The 15,538-nt window shown below is 45.8% G+C and overlaps 1 protein-coding gene across 3 annotated transcripts in view; it reads left to right on the top strand.

The window, feature by feature from the left end:
• The first annotated feature begins 7,153 nt into the window (after positions 1 to 7,153).
• Positions 7,154 to 15,538, top strand: part of E2F2 (E2F transcription factor 2) — a 30,286-nt gene continuing 21,901 nt past the window's right edge. For all 3 annotated transcript variants that reach the window (XM_060205505.1, XM_060205506.1, XM_060205507.1), the window contains exons 1-2: positions 7,154 to 7,700; positions 12,802 to 12,907. In XM_060205505.1, coding sequence (XP_060061488.1) covers positions 7,449 to 7,700; positions 12,802 to 12,907 — 358 coding nt within the window. In that variant the 5' untranslated portion in view covers positions 7,154 to 7,448. The remainder of the gene's footprint in view (positions 7,701 to 12,801; positions 12,908 to 15,538) is intronic.

The following is a 15,538-nucleotide window of genomic DNA, read 5'->3' on the forward strand; positions in this document are numbered from 1 at the left end:
TTACTTAAACTCTCATTTTAGTCTTTTTTGTTTTGTTTTTTGCTTTATAAAATGTCCCACAAATTAATCTTAAAATTTTTTACTTATTTTTAAAAAATATTTTTTCCTTTTATTTGAATAGGGTAGGGAGAAATTGAGAGGGGAAGGGAGATAGGAGAGAGAAAGAGACACTCCTTATGAGGCTTCCCCCTGCAGGTGGAGACTGGGAGACTTGAACCTGGGTCCTTATGCATGGTAACTATATACTTAAGCAGGTGTGCCACTGCCTGGCTCCTATCTTAGTTTTATGAAGTAGCTTTTATTAGCCACGTTTCTCAGGTAATGAGTTTGAGATTCAGAATAGTGTAATGATATGTTCACAAGCATAATGGAGTGTCAAGGTCCAGACTTTTATTTGACAATAATTCATATGTGTTAGCCCAGAGAATCCATGAAGTTAATAAAAAAAATGCAGTAGGTGAGGAAGCAGTATAGTAGTTATGCAAAATACTTTTTATTTTATTTTTTATTTGTGATTTACAAAATAGTGAGGGTACAATTTCACACTGTTCTCACCACCAGAGTTCCCTTCATTGGAAACTGCAATTATTGGAGCTGGGTGGTGGCACACCTGGTTGAGTACACATGTTACGATCCACAAATACCCAGGTTCAAGCCCCTGGCCCCACCTGCATTGGGGAAGCTTTGCAAGTGATTAAGTAGGGTTACAGGTGTTGCACATTCTCTCTCTCTTCCTCTCCCTTTCCCTCTCCCTTTCTCTCTCTGTCTCTCGCTCCCTTTCTATCTTCCCATTCCCTCTCTATTTCTGTCTGTCTCTATCTAGCCAATAAATAAAGATAATAAAAATAAATAAGTAAGTAAAAAGAAAGAAACTGCAGTTATTCGCCCAAGGTCACAGATAAGGGTTTCTATAACTGCCTATCTATTTTTCTCATTCTTTCTTTTTTAAAATTATTTTTATTATTTTTATTTATTAGATAAAGATAAACATAAATTGAGAGGATGGGGAAGAAACTTAGACCTCCTTCACCGCTTTTGAGGCGACCCCCAACACACACCCAGGGTGGAGAAAAGAGCAGGAACCAGATCCTTGTGTAGGTCCTTATGCTTAGTACTATGTGCGGTTAACCCAGTGCACCACCACCCAGCCCCCCCTGCAAAAAAACTTTTTTTAAAAAAGAATTTCTTTATTCATGATAAAGATAGGAGGAGAGAGAAAGAACCAGCCATCACTGGTACATGTGCTGCCAGGATTGAACTCGAGACCTCATGGTTGAGAATCCAGTGCATTATCCACTGCGCAACCTCCTGGACCACGCAGAAAACTTTTATAGCTGAGGTTTTGAGGTCCCAGGTTCAATCCCCAGCACCACCATAAGCCAAAGCTGAGCAGTGCCCTGGTAAAAATAAATAAATCCAATAAAGTATTAATATCACAATATCAGAAGTAGAATTTTCCTAGATCATCAATTTGTTTCTTTTTTACATTTTTATTTATTACATTTAAGAGAATTTCACATGAGAAAGAGAGATAATTCTGGTACGTGTGGTATTGGGGACTGAACCGGGAACCTCAGTCATGCCAATCAAACATTTTACAAGTTGAGCCATTTCCCCAGCTGTGCACTTAACCCGCTGCGCTACCGCCGGACTCCTCTTTCTTTCTTTCTTTCTTTTTTTTTTTTTGTAATTTCTTTATTGGAGAATTAATGCTTTACATTTGACAGTAAATACAATAGTTTGTGCAACTTGTTTCTTAAAAGGAAAAAAAAAAAGAACAATGCATTTTCCTTTTCCAGTTGCCAAAGTAATAATGCTTACTGAAGAATAGTTGGACACACACAGCATTATCACTGGGGCCTATACGATAAATCCACCGCTTGTGGTGGCCCTTTATTTCCTTCCTTCTTTCTTCCTTTCTATCTAGAACTGAGAGAAATTGAGAGTGGAAGGAGAGATAGAGCTGGGGAGTAGGGGGCTCAAACCTGAGTTCTTACGCATGGTAACGTGCACTTAACCAGGTACTCCGCCACCCCTCCCCTCACATTCTTAACTAAGCTAGCTGTGAGGCATACTGCACCCCTAAATAATTCAGTCTGCAGCACTGGAACCTTGGTTCATTGGCAGAATTTATCCTCTTTCACATGAGGCTCTGTGCTGAGTTCTTTATTTAAAGAGCAAATAGTGAGGTCCATGTCTTGGGAGACAGAGATCTGAGCTCAATTACTGGTTTCATCTTTAACCAGCCTTTGGTTGAGTCCCTTTACATGTTGGAGCCTGTTTCTTCCTATGTCCAAATTGTACCTATGTTATGGGATGTTTCATTATAATAATGAATGTAAAGTGTCTAGTGGGAATGCGCTCTGGAAATGTGAGCTATTGGTGGCCTGGAAGATGGTACAGTGGATAAAGTGTTGGACTCTCAAGCAAAAGGTCCTGAGTTTGATCCCCAGCAGCACATGTACCAGAGTGGTGTCTGGTTCTTTCTTTTTAGCTCCTCCTATCCCTCTCATTAATAAATAAATATTTTTTAAATGTAAGCTATTGTCACCATCACCTGTTACTTCAGGTTTACTTTGTGCCTGGGGAGGCGAAGAGAGCGCAAAGGAGAAAACAAATAATGAGTCTCATGCTCAGAGTTTGAAGTTTTATTGGATATCTAACTTTAGAAATTTTTTTTTCCTTTCTTTTCTGCCACCAGGGAGCTCAGTGTCTGAATGATGACCACCATTCCTGACAGGTGGGTTTTTTTATTTGTTTGTTTTTTGCTTGGAGAGAGAGAGAGAGAGAGAGAGAGAGAGAGGAAGAGGAGAGATAGGTATAGCACTGCTCCACTTTGCGGGTAAGAACAGTGGCTTGCACCAGGTCCTCAGGCATGGTAATGTATATGCTCCACCCAGTGAACCACTACCATGACTATTTGCTCTTTTTATTTTACCATCCAAGTTGAGCCTTGAAGGATGGTCCGATTTGGGCTCACAGTGATGAAGAGGTCTTGTGCATATGAAATATTTGTAAACAAGACCTACAGAATAAGAAAAGTATAGGGCATGATTAGAAAACTACAGCTCTGGTTTATGGTGGTGTGGGGGATTGAACCTGGGGACTTTGGAGCTGCAGGCATGAGAGCTCTTTGCATAACCATTGTGCTATCTAGCCCTGCCCTGTGTGAGAACCTCTGGTCCATTTCACTAAACAGTAGTGAACATATATTAAGTTACTTAAAGCTGCTGCATAACACCTCACTGAATCTTCATGCTAAACAGGAATGTCACTCTTGCTACCCATGTGAAAGATGAAGAAATTGAGGCTCATAGAGGTCCAGGGACCTATGAGCACAACATTAGCAATGAATGGGGTGAGAAGTCAAGTTCAGGGAGACAGACTACAGATCTTTGGCTCACTCCTCTTGCAAGAATTACTCAGTTCCCAGGCAGTGAAACTCTAAAGCCAGCTTCAGCTACCCGAAACTCAATTGCAGAGAGCTGGCTCTGGGCCCCCTTGCTGGCTCCCTTTTTAATCTCAGCCCCACCCTGCCACGCCCATTTCTGTTCCTGGCCCTGGGGCTCTACTCCTTCTCCAAACCTGCTCTACCGCAGTTCCTTCCAGGATCCTTCATCTGTAAAATGGGAATAAAAACAGTGCCTGTATTTGAGGGCTGTGCATTGAGGATCAGAGGAGATGCTTAAGTGCTCAAGCCAGGCACATAGTAGGTTTTCAGAAGCATTAGAACGATCATGACCACCGTCATCTTAATAGTGTTTTGGAGTCCTATGAAATTATCTGGATGGAATTATTATCTGGTGGTCTGGGAGGTGGCACAGTGGATAAGACTTTGGACTCTCAAGCCTGAGGTCCTGAGGTCCTGACTTCAATCCCCAGCAGCACATGTACCAGAGTGATGTCTGGTTTTTTCTCTCCTATCATTTCTCATGAATAAATAAATAAAATCTTTAAAAAACAAACAAAAAAAAAAGAATTATTATCTGTATTTGATGGTTGGTGGGGAGAGGGGAGAAACTGCCTGCCCAGGATCACTTTTCTAGAAAGTAAAAAGTAGAACTTGAATTGGGATTTCTTGATTTTTCACTTTAGTCCCCTCTTTGCTGGAAATATGGGTGAATAATATAATCAATATTTACTTATTTATTTAATTTATTTAAAAATAATTTTCTTAATATTTATTTAACTTGATAGGACAGAAAGACATTGAGGGGGCCTACTGACTTGCTTCCCACTAGTGAAGCTTCCCACTTGCAGGCTGAATCCGGGTCCTTGCACATGGCAAAATGTGCACTTAACTAGGTGCACCACTGCTCAGGCCCATATAATCACATTTATTACACACTTTCTGCCTGACCAAGTCAGACCCTAGATACTAAGGGGGCATTCAGACCTAAGCTCTTGAGGGAATCTTAAAACTTTACTGATAAATGAAACAAGAAAGCAAAGACTGGTGGTTTGTAGAGGCAGACTATACTAAAGGTCTGAAGAGGGCAAGAGGCAGTCTGAGTGGGAGAGGGGAAGCACACAGAGAAGGTTTCTTGGAGGAGCTAGGTTTGACTGGGCCTTAAAGAACTAGTTTAACATATTATACTAGAGTGAAAGGATTTATATACTAACAATAAAGCCAGTGATGTAACAACAACTGCCATTTTAAATACATTTATTTAGTTATCAATGAGAAAGAGGAGAAAAGAGAGAAAACTAGAGATTGACTTTGGCATATACAATGCCAGGGATTGAACTCAGGACCTCATGTTTGAGGGTCCAACACTTTATCCACTGTGCCACTTCCCAGGCCCTAGCTGCCATTTCTTGATGTTCTTTATAAACTAGCCTCTGTTCTGAGAGGTTTTTTAAAAAAATTTTTTTATATTTATTTATTTTCCATTTTGTTGTCCTTGTTTTAGTTATTATTGTTGTTACTGATGTCATCGTTGTTGGATAGGACAGAGAGAAATAGAGAAAGGAGGGAAAGACAGAGAGGGGGAGAGAAAGATAGACATCTGAAGATCTGCATCACCGCCTGTGAAGTGACTCGCCTGTAGGTGGGGAGCCAGAGGCTCAAGCCGGGATCCTTAAGCTGGTCCTTGCGGTTTGCGCTACGCGCTTAACCCGCTATGCTACTGCCAGACTCCCTTTTTTGCTTGTTTGTTTTTTAGTATTTATTTATTTATTTATTTATTCCCTGTTGTTGTTATTGATGTCGTTGTTGTTGGATAGGACAAAGAGAAATGGAGAGAGGAGGGGAAGACAGAGAAGGGGAGAGAAAGAGACACCTGCAGACCTGCTTCACCACTTGTGAAGTGACTCCCCTGCAGGTGGGGAGCTGGGGGGCTCGAACCAGTATCCTTATGCTGGTCCTTGCACGTTGCTGTCACGTGCGCTTAACCCATTGCACTACTGCCTACTTCCCAGTTCTGAGAGTTTTATATGCATTATCTCATTAGATTTTCCTACAATCCTTTGAAGTGGGTATTAATTAGGAGAAAAACCAAGGCTCAGGGAGCTTACAAAACTTGCCTGGAGTCACACAGGTAATAAAGTGACAGGATCTAGGTTTAAAACTAGGTCTCTTTTTTATAAATTTCGGCTTCTTAGTCACTATGCATTACTACTTGTTCATCCTCACAGTCTGAGGATGAGGACCAGGCATTAAACTTGAGACTGACTTTTGAGGACATTGAGTGCCAAGTGTAGGCTACTATTAAAATCAGAGCACCACTTGATCAGGGGTGACTCAGTGGTAAAGCAAAAGACTTGCATGTATTAAGTCCTGGGTTGCATTCCTGGCACCTTATGCCAGAGTGGTGTTCTGATCTCTCTCATTAAATATACTAAATATATATTCATTTGGTGTACATTTATATACACATTAAAATATACACACATATACCAGCATCAGACAGGAATAGATAAGTTTAGCAGCAGTTTCTAGCAGCTATTACTTACTAGATAGGTCACATCTGAGATCCATCATCTCTATACTGGAGAGATGAGAAGTTTAAGTGTATTTTTTAAAATGAGGTCTCATTTTATTGATTACATAAAAATGTCTCATATGAGACAGAGAGGAAGAAAAAGAAGCCAGAAAATACTCTGGTACATGCAGCGCTGGAAATCTCAGGCATACAAACCCAACTTTCTACAAGTTGGGTTATTTCTTCACTGGAAGAGAAGTATAAATGTAAGTCAGTGTAAATCAGTAATTTGAAAGAGTAAGGAGAAGAACCTTTTGTTGGAACAAACAAGGACTCAGGAATGGATTTGTCCAGCAACGCTTGACCAGTTCTCAGATGAATCTGTGTGAGACCTTGGGTAAGTTACCCAGTCTCTGATTTTTCATCTTTGCTAAAATCATCCCTCTCCCAAGGAGTGTGGGATTAAAGTAAAAACAAAACAAAACAAACAAAAAATACATGTTATGCTTTAGCTAGGCACACTGCAGGTGTTCAATAGATCTTAGTAGCCCTATAGGTGGGGTATAGAGAACAGGTTCCTAGCTTTTAGTTAGAGGAAGGAAAGCGTGCGGGGGTAGTGTGAGGAGGCGAGGGTATGGATGTAAATAAATAACATTCTAGTAGAGCAACCATGTTTGGCTCCAAAATAAAATAAAACAAAATAAAACCAACAAAAGGTCTGAATCCTGTAAGAGCTTGGTGGGACTGGCACTCAGGTCAGGATTTCACTTCAAAACATTTTCCCTCACTCCCAAGAAATCCGGGTTATTTCCTCCACGCTCTGCACACCGTTTCAGCAGCTCTGCACCTCAACCGCGGAGTCTGTTTCGCTGGCTGCTAGTGTCGGCAGGCTGCCAGGAGACAGCAGGTGTGGTGGCCCCTTTAAGTGAGAAAGCTCGTGTTGCAATCCTGGGCGGGGGACTGTTCCTTTCCGGGGGGTGGAGCCTGTGCTCGTTGCAGCGACCAATCGCGGGGCGACATTTTCCGCGGGAGATCCGAATTTCGCGGCACGCAGTTTGGCGCTAAAAAAAAAAAAGAGAGGAAGCAAAAAAAAAAGGCAGAGAAAGGCTCCGGAGCCAAAGAGCAAAGTGAGAGGGAGTCTATGCAATCGGCTCCCCTCCTTCCCACGCCGAGCTGTGCACGTCTCCTCCGAGCCCGCAGCACCTCCGAGACCCACCCCCAGAGTAGGTCGGACCCAGGCGCGGAGGCCTTGGGGGCGCGGGCAGGTCTGGGTCGCGGCCGCCCCCTGGGCGGGGCAGCCTCTGCTTCTGCGGGCCGCCGCCGGCGCAGGGCGATCTCCAAGCGCTGCTGGGCTAGGCGGCTGGCCAGGAGGGGAGGGTCCGGCCTTGCCCAGCAGGCGCCCACTGGCGGCTTCCCCCGACCTCCGCGCCATGCCGCGGGCCGAGTAAGCCGCCGCCGGCTCGGGACCCTGCAGGTGCCCGCGGGAGCGCCAGGCTCTGCTGGGTAGGGGGCGCTGCGCTCGCCATGCTTCGAGGACCCGCGACCCTGGCACCGGCCCCTGGGCCGACCCTGACGGGGCTGGCCGCTGTGAGCCCCACTGAATTGTGGCCGCCGGGTCTCAGCAGCCCGCAGCTCTGCCAGGCCACCGCCACCTACTACACTCAGTTGTATGCGCAGACTGTGTCTTCCGCTGCGGTGCCCGGCACCTGCCTCGACGCCACCCCCCACGGACCGGAGGGCCAAACTGTGCGCTGCGTGCCGGCTGGCCGGCTGCCGGTAATCCTGGGCCCCCATCCCCTGCCTCCGCGTCTCCCTCTGCTTTGCCGGGTGTGGGGAAGGGCGGAGGAGCACTGGGGATTAATTCGTGTCAGGCAGGTCAGAGTTTGGGGAGTGAGAAGGCGAACTTCCAAAACTTCCCATCGCCACCCCTCACATCCCATTGCCACCCCTCACATCTGAGTAGCTCTTCATTTTCAGTTGTGGGGTGAAATAACCTCACCCAGTGAGGAGGTGACTGAGCACTGCACTGGGAGTGCGGAGACCCAACTTATTACCCTCAGAGCACCCTGTGACCTTGGGGAAGTCCATGGAGCCAACATCAATACCATTCATTCATTCCTTCATTCATTGCTTGACACAGAAGCCAGTATTGGGCACCAGTTATTGTCCAGGCACAGGGCTTGATATAAGGGATGCACTGGAAACTTTAAAATTTGGGGAGGTCTAGCTTGGACAGTCACTACAATTTTCATCCGACAAATCACACTCTCAACTCTCTGCCCTAGGTCCCCACCCCCACCCAAGTCCATTCTTTCCTCCCAGACAGCCAGTAGCAGGTGCAAGTTGGGGCAGCCCCTGGGGTTCCTGTTTGGATTGACTGTTTCCTTCTCAAACCCCCAGGCCTGTTGCCAGGGAGGGCCCAGGGTATGATGACACCAGGCACAGGGTGTGTTTTGTGGGAATGGAATTCTTGGAGCCAGTGAAAATTGAAACAGCCATAGAGTGGGGGTGGAGTGGGAAAAGCCCTGGAGGGCTAGGGATGGTGATGTTTGAAGAGCCAGGGTTTTGGTTATGATAGCATGGTTGCCACTAACTTATTGTGAGTCCTTGGACAGCTTTCAGTGCTAGCCTGGGCTTTGGCTTCCTTTTCTTGAGAATGTGTGCATGGAATAGCTGTGGGGCTAACTTCTTGTAGCGTTTGGCCTTCTTCCGTAGCCAGTCAACAGCGTCAGGTTGAGCCTGATGTAAAGTTTCGAGACCTTTGAATCTGGAGAGGTGGCAGTCGTTGACTATGTGGGTCATAGTCTGTCTGTAGCCGCAGGGGCAGTTCGGGTCGTCTCTGGCTCCCCAGCGATGGAACATAGCAGCGCACCGGCCATGGCCTGTTCCATAGCGATTGAGGAGGGCCCAATCATAACGTGCTAGGTACAAAGCCGGGTTGACACTTGCAGGCTAACTAATCTCAGGTCACATCCATCTTCTGACTGGATTTTGGAAGTGGACTGCAGGAGGAGAGATGGTGATGTTGTCAGTTTGCTTGATTGTGAGTGGTGGATAAGATCAAGTATAGGATAAGACCACTCCTCACTTCTGTAGGAGCTTCTGGCCAGATCTGTGCCGGTCTAGCACACACCCCTAGACATCTCTGGGTGCAGGCAAAGCCTTAACTCACTTTAGCTGGAATTGAGCTTTTCCATACTCAACAGTTTTACCTTTTTCAGAACTCCTTTCTGAACATTATTTCCAATTATGAGGAAGGAAATATTAGTATTATTCTAATTTTACAGGCCAAACAGAGGAACCTGGATGCTTCTGTCTCTACCTTCCTATTGGAGGAGCTCACTGATCACAGAAGTAATGACTCTCTTATGCTCTCTGCTTCTCATGTGCTGAGCACTCTTTGAACTCTTATTTGTTATCATTGGTCAAGAAGTCCGGGGGTGAGGTAGCTAACAGATGAGGAAACTGAATAGTCACTTGTTCAAGTTGTAAGCCAATAAGTGGGATGTCTCTTTGTACTCTAAAAACCTGCAAAGCTAAAACCTCTTCAGCATGTCAGCTTCTAGATGTTCCCCAGCCCCCCAGTTCCATGGGCAGGCCTTGGCCCCCTGCTTACTCATTTTGTCAGGGTGTGACCTGGAACTGCTCCAGACCCAACCCTGGGTGTGGCAACTTGCTTTGTGGCCAGGCTGCAAAGTGCAGGTTGAGCAGGATTTGTTAGGGAGCTGCTGTTTAAAGGGACTTCAAGCACTGCCCAGGGATGGCAATTAAGTCTGGTGGCAGAGCCCAGGTCTTCTTGCTTTCTACATAGTGCTTCTTTCACCACTTTCTCGAGGAGGCTTTGGGATCTCCTTGGTTGAGTCCTTGCTCTGACCAGTCACATTGCACGATTGCATTTCATCTTTGTAGGGAACTGCAAAGAGGGTGGGGTTCTACAAAGTTCTTTCCTTGTAGCATATTTCTTCTGAGAAACATGAAAGGTAAGGAGCATTTTAACAAATAACCTGACAAGGCAAGTCAGAGGAGGAAATGCAAGCTCAGAGAGGCCAGGCAGCTACCCAGTAGCAGAGCTGGAAACTGAAATTGAGGCTTTCAACAGACTTGCTTCTCCTATCGTTTCACTTAGGACTCAGGGTTGAGGGGACACCTGGCTGCAAACATACATTATATGTGACATTGGTCAGTTACCTTTCTTCAGAGCCCTGGTTTCCTTACCTTGCTGCCCAGAAGGGAGTGGTTTCTGACCTTTCTCTGGGCAGTACCCAAAGGTGTCAGATGTATCTGGGTACACTTTACTGCTTAGGGGTCTTGGGAGCACCAGATAAGAGTGAGGGAGAATAAGAAAAGGGATGGAGTGTGTGTGTGTGTGTGTGTGTAATAAAATGATTGGTCAAAGCCAGGCCTTGTTCCAAATTCCGGAAAGTTCTGGGGGGAATGTGCGTGGGATGAAGCTGAGGAAGCCTGGCTTTGAAGTCTGACAGACCTGGGCTCAGAATGGCTCTGCCCTTTGTGCAACCTTTGGCACCTGGCTTGATCTCTCTGAATGTCCAAGAGAGCTTGCCAGCACAAATGCTGCAGGACCACTGTGCAGATAGCATGATTACTCTGGCCAAGGCTGTCCAAGTTCTCCCTGCTTCACTGGTAGTGATGCTCTGTGGGCAGGGAGGCTCAGGCTGTCCTACCCCAGCTTCAGCTTGACCTTCTCTTCCTTTCCCTGTCCTTGAGTTTCCTTCAGATTAATGGATAGAGGCTCCTGGGATAGGTCACCTAGGTCAGAATTGATGAAGGCCTAGGAGCTCACTAAATCTCTCACTTTGGCTGTCAAATGGGGATTAGTGATACTGAGAAGATTCAATGAGGTGATAAATGTTGGGGCATGTGGAAAGCTTCAGTGAGTGATCAGGCCTTTATTTGGAGACACAATAGGAATAGGACAGACCACTTTCCCTACAATCTGGGAATTTGGAAGTTAGGAAAGGAATATTCAGGGAGACTTAGAGAGTCTTGAATAGAGAGACGTGTGGAATAAGAATGAAGGATGACCATACAGGCTTGTGCAGCCAAGGAATAATGTTCCTTAAATCAATCCCGAAGACTTCTTGGAGGAGGCTAAGTTAGGGGGAGCCAAGAGATTTTTTTTTTTTTTGCCACCAGGGTTATCACTGGGCTTCTGTGCCAGCACTATGAATCTGCTGCTTCTGGCAGCCTTTTTTCCTTTAATTAGATAGAAAAGAGAGAAATTGAGAGGGGAAGGGAGATAGAGGGAGAGAAAGACAGACACCCGCAGATCTGCTTCATTGCTCATGAAACATACCCCCTGCAGGTGGGGAGCAGGGGTCGAACCCTGGTCCTTGCGCTTGATAATATATGTGCTTGATAATATATGTGCTTGATAATATATGCACTTAATCGGGTACATCACCCCCCCCCCCGGCCCCCAGAGCAGGAGGATTTGTGACCACCATCTTCCACACCTGTTAGCCCAGCTGTACTCAGCAGCGGTTAGTAGTCTCAGCCCTGCCGAGCATGACCTCACTACCAAAGGTTAAAATAGGTCTCTGTTCCTTCCAGGGTAGGGGTATCTAGGGGACTAGGGTAAGGGGAGAGGAAGGAAGTGGACTCAGTGATCCCCCAGAAGGGTATGCCAAGGAGGCTGTTGAGAATAAATGTTAATGAAGGGACTCCATATTCCTGAAGGCCTACTGTGTGCTGAGCCCCTGTCCAAGCACTTTATAGCAGTAGCTTCTCAAGTCTCAAAGTACCCTCCCCCCAGGGTAGATATTTTCCTGCCTCAGTTTATAGAGGAGGAAACTGACTACTAGTATTTCCTCAAGTTTCAGAGAGCCCACGAAAGCCGGGAGCTTTAAGCCTATCCCTCTAACCTGTGCCCTAGTGCCCCTGCCCTGTTCTAGCCCAGCCCTAACCAAAAGAGAGGCCCCTTCCGGACCAGTGTAGCTTCTGGACCTAGTTGGGGCCTGGTGGTGGTGGGTGGAGAAGAGCAGATGGGTCTGTGGTTTGATTTCCCCAGCAGGTGTTTCCCAAGCTTGGCGGGAACAGGAGGTGGGGCAGCTGGGGGACCTCAGCTGCTTGTCCTTAAGACACAGGGGAAGGATTCATTGTTTGCCCCTCTCTGCAAAGAAAGAATGGCAATTAGAGTCTATTCAGGAGGCCCTGGGGCCCTGGAGATGGAGTCCAAATATGGGGTGGGGGTTGTTTGCATTGCTTCCCTGATGTGGGCACCACCCCGGGGTGTGGCACCAAGCCAGGAAGTCCCCTGGGCCTGGGCGGATGCCCGGCCCCACCCTGATAAAGGCCAGCTGTGGGACTGTGATGGGCACCCGCTCTGGCTACGCCAGCTGCTTCTGTGGGGGGGGAGTAGAGAGGGGAGCACCCCCTTGAGGTTTAGGCCCCACCCACCTCTTCCTCACTGCATCATTCTCTGGAATATGAAAGTTTCTTTGGGGCCTGTTATTAAGGAGCCCCAAGCCCTGGACCAGACTGGTAGGGTCTCAAGTACTGGGTCTCAGAGGAGGGAGGTGCTGTGTGTCACTCAAAATCCAGGACCTTCCTGGAACATTATGGCCGAGGAGGACCTAGTGAGGGTTGCATTGTTATGTGGAAATATTATGCATGTACAAACTGTTGTATTTTACTGTCAATTGTAAAGCATTAATCCCCCAATAAAGGAAAGCAAACAAACAAACAACAACAAAACCCAGGACTTCATTTCCCTGAAAGCTCATTTTCCAGATATTGATAATTTCTTTAGCAAGTGCTGTGGTATTTCACCAAGGAGAAATGGCTCCTACACTCTGAAACCCATGCTGGGGAAAGGCTAAAGAAGTAATGATTCTCAAACCCTGTCTCTCTCTCCAAGGCCAAAAGGAAGCTGGACCTGGAGGGAATCGGGAGGCCTGCAGTCCCTGAATTCCGGACTCCCAAAGGGAAGAGCATTAGAGTGGATGGCCTCCCGAGCCCCAAAAGTAAGCTCTGCTGACACATCTAAGGATGGGCCCAGAAGACTGGGGGTGGGGTGGGTAGGGTCCAGGGACAATAGCTTTGCCCACATCATATGCTTTCTGATTTACAAAACCATTTCCCATGGGTTCTCACTTGATTCTGCTGGGTAGGTAAATTATCCCCCCTCCCCTCCTCCTTCTTTATTTTATTTCATTTATTTATTTATTTTTCTTATTGAATAGAGACAGAGAGAAATTGAGACATGAGGGGGAAATAGAGAGGGAGAGAAACAGATAAATACTTCATCACTTGAAGTTTTCCCTCTGCAGGTGGGGACTAGGGGCTTGAACCTGCCTCTTTGTGCACTGTAATGTGTATGCTTAACCAGGTGTGCAACCACCTGGTCCCTCCTCCTTCTTTTTAGAATATTTTATTTATCAGGAGTTGGGTGGTAGCACAGTGGGTTAAGCACAGGTGGCACAAAGCATAAGGACCAACGTAAGGATCCCCATTCGAGCCCCTAGTTCCCCACCTGCAGGGGAGTCACTTCACAGGAAGTGAAGCAGGTCTGCAGGTGTCTGTCTTTCTCTCTTCCTCTATGTCTTTCCCTCCTCTCTTTATTTCTCTCTGTCCTATCCAACAACAATGACATCAATAACAACAACAATAATAACTACAACAACAAAAAAATTAAGGGCAACAAAAGGGAAATAAATATTTAAAAATATTTTATTTATCTATTTTATAGAGACATAAATCAAGAGGGCAGGAGGAGGGAGAAAGAGATATCTGCAGCACTGTTTTCTTGTTCATTAAGCTTTCCCCCAGTGCAGATGGGGTCAGGAGCTTTAACCCAGGTCCTTGAGCATTGGAACATATACACTCTACTAGGTGTGCCACCACCCAGCCCCCATATTATCTCCCTTCTACTCACACAGTTTGAGTGACTTGCACCCCTTTTACACCACACAGAACCCTCCAGATTTGGATGTGAGTACCAACACTTTATAGGGAAACTCCTTTGTTTAAAGTCTTTACATCTACTTTAATCTGGACTGTTTTAGAAGAAGGAATTCTGTTCAGAGAGGAGCAGGACCTAAGGGTCTCCCACATACAGATAGAGACCTTAGTAAGTGATCAGAAGGAAGTGCTCTTGGCACTAATCCAATGTATGTCACCTCAAAGGTTTTTTAAGATCAAGCAGTGCCTTCTTAAAGCTAAGTTGGAGGGAATTTCTGTCTCTTGGTATTTTTCAGTCACTATTCTGGTGAAAATGGGAAATGTGTTAGTAGGGAGGAATGTTGTTGGGTGGTTGGAGATCTAGTGAAGGCATGTGAATAGATAGGGAGAGGAGGGCTGGAATTTGGGGTCTGAGTGGGACTGTTCTCTGGCCTAAATAGTCTTTTGTCCCCTCACTAGCATTATCATTGGGGCTCACATATGAATCCATAGCTCTTGGCAGCCATTTTTTCCATTTCCTCATCTCTTCCTTTCTCTTTCTTCCTTCCTTCCTTTCTTTCTTTCTTTTTTTCTTTCTTTCCTTCTCTCTTTCTCTTTCATTCTTTCTTCCTACCTTCCTTTTCATTTTTTATTTTTATTTATTTGACAAACAGAGAGAAGTTTAGATGAAAGGGGAGATAGAGAAGGGGAAAGAAAGACACCTGCAAATCTTGCTTCACTTCTCATGAAGCATTCTCCTGCAGGTGGGGAGTGGGGACTTGAACCTGGGTCCCTGTGCATAGTATGTCCTTGAGCATGGTGATATGTGCACTTAACCAGGTGTACCACCAACTGACCCTGAGTCACTCCTCTTTTCTAAAGCTTAGTTGTCTCGTCTATAAAATAAGGTGCAGCATGATCAAAAATAGAAAGTTTCTTTTCCAATTGCTTGATAGAGGCTATCCAGAGCTCTTTATTGAAGCATCCTAAGCCTGCTGATAAGTCAGTAATGTCTGTCATGATTGCAAAATTGTCCAGTCTACATGTCTAAGCATATAGCCTATGCTTGCCACCTCTTTGGTAAGGTTTTTTTTTTTTTTTTTTCTCCAGGGTTATAGCTGGGGCTCAGTGCCTGCACTACGAATTCACTGCTCCTGGAGGCCTTTTTTTTTTTTTTTTCATTTTGTTGCCCTTGTTGATGTTGTTATTGCTATTGCTGTTGTTGCTGGATAGGACAGAGAGAAGTAGTGAGAGGAAGGGAAGACAGGGGAGAGAAAGACGTAGACACCTGTAGACCTGCTTCACTGCTTGTGAAGCGGACCCCCTGAAAGGGGGGAGCCAGGGGCTCAGATGCTCAAGTAGGGATCCTTACACTGATTCTTGTGCTTCACCATGTGTGCTTAACCCATTGCGCTACTGCCTGGCCTCCTGTGGTAAGGGTTTTAAAGTTCCTTTCCAGAGGAATCTGAAGCCCACTGAAACTCGTTTCCAGAACTAGTATGCCAGTAACATGCTCTATGATTTGCAATTCATTTGATTGCTAAAGTCCATTTGTGGTTTAAGATGCTGCCACTGAGATATGGTCTTGTGACACTGACCTCATTAAGAAAGAGACCTTTTCATGACCCTGCCCCATTTGATGTTATAGGACTGGTTCCTCTCAGATAACCACTGGGATATACCTGCAGGTATAGGAGGTGGCTCTGATGGTTTCC

Source organism: Erinaceus europaeus, chromosome 13 (genome assembly GCF_950295315.1).
Source record: "Erinaceus europaeus chromosome 13, mEriEur2.1, whole genome shotgun sequence".
Taxonomy (NCBI): Eukaryota; Metazoa; Chordata; class Mammalia; order Eulipotyphla; family Erinaceidae; genus Erinaceus; species Erinaceus europaeus.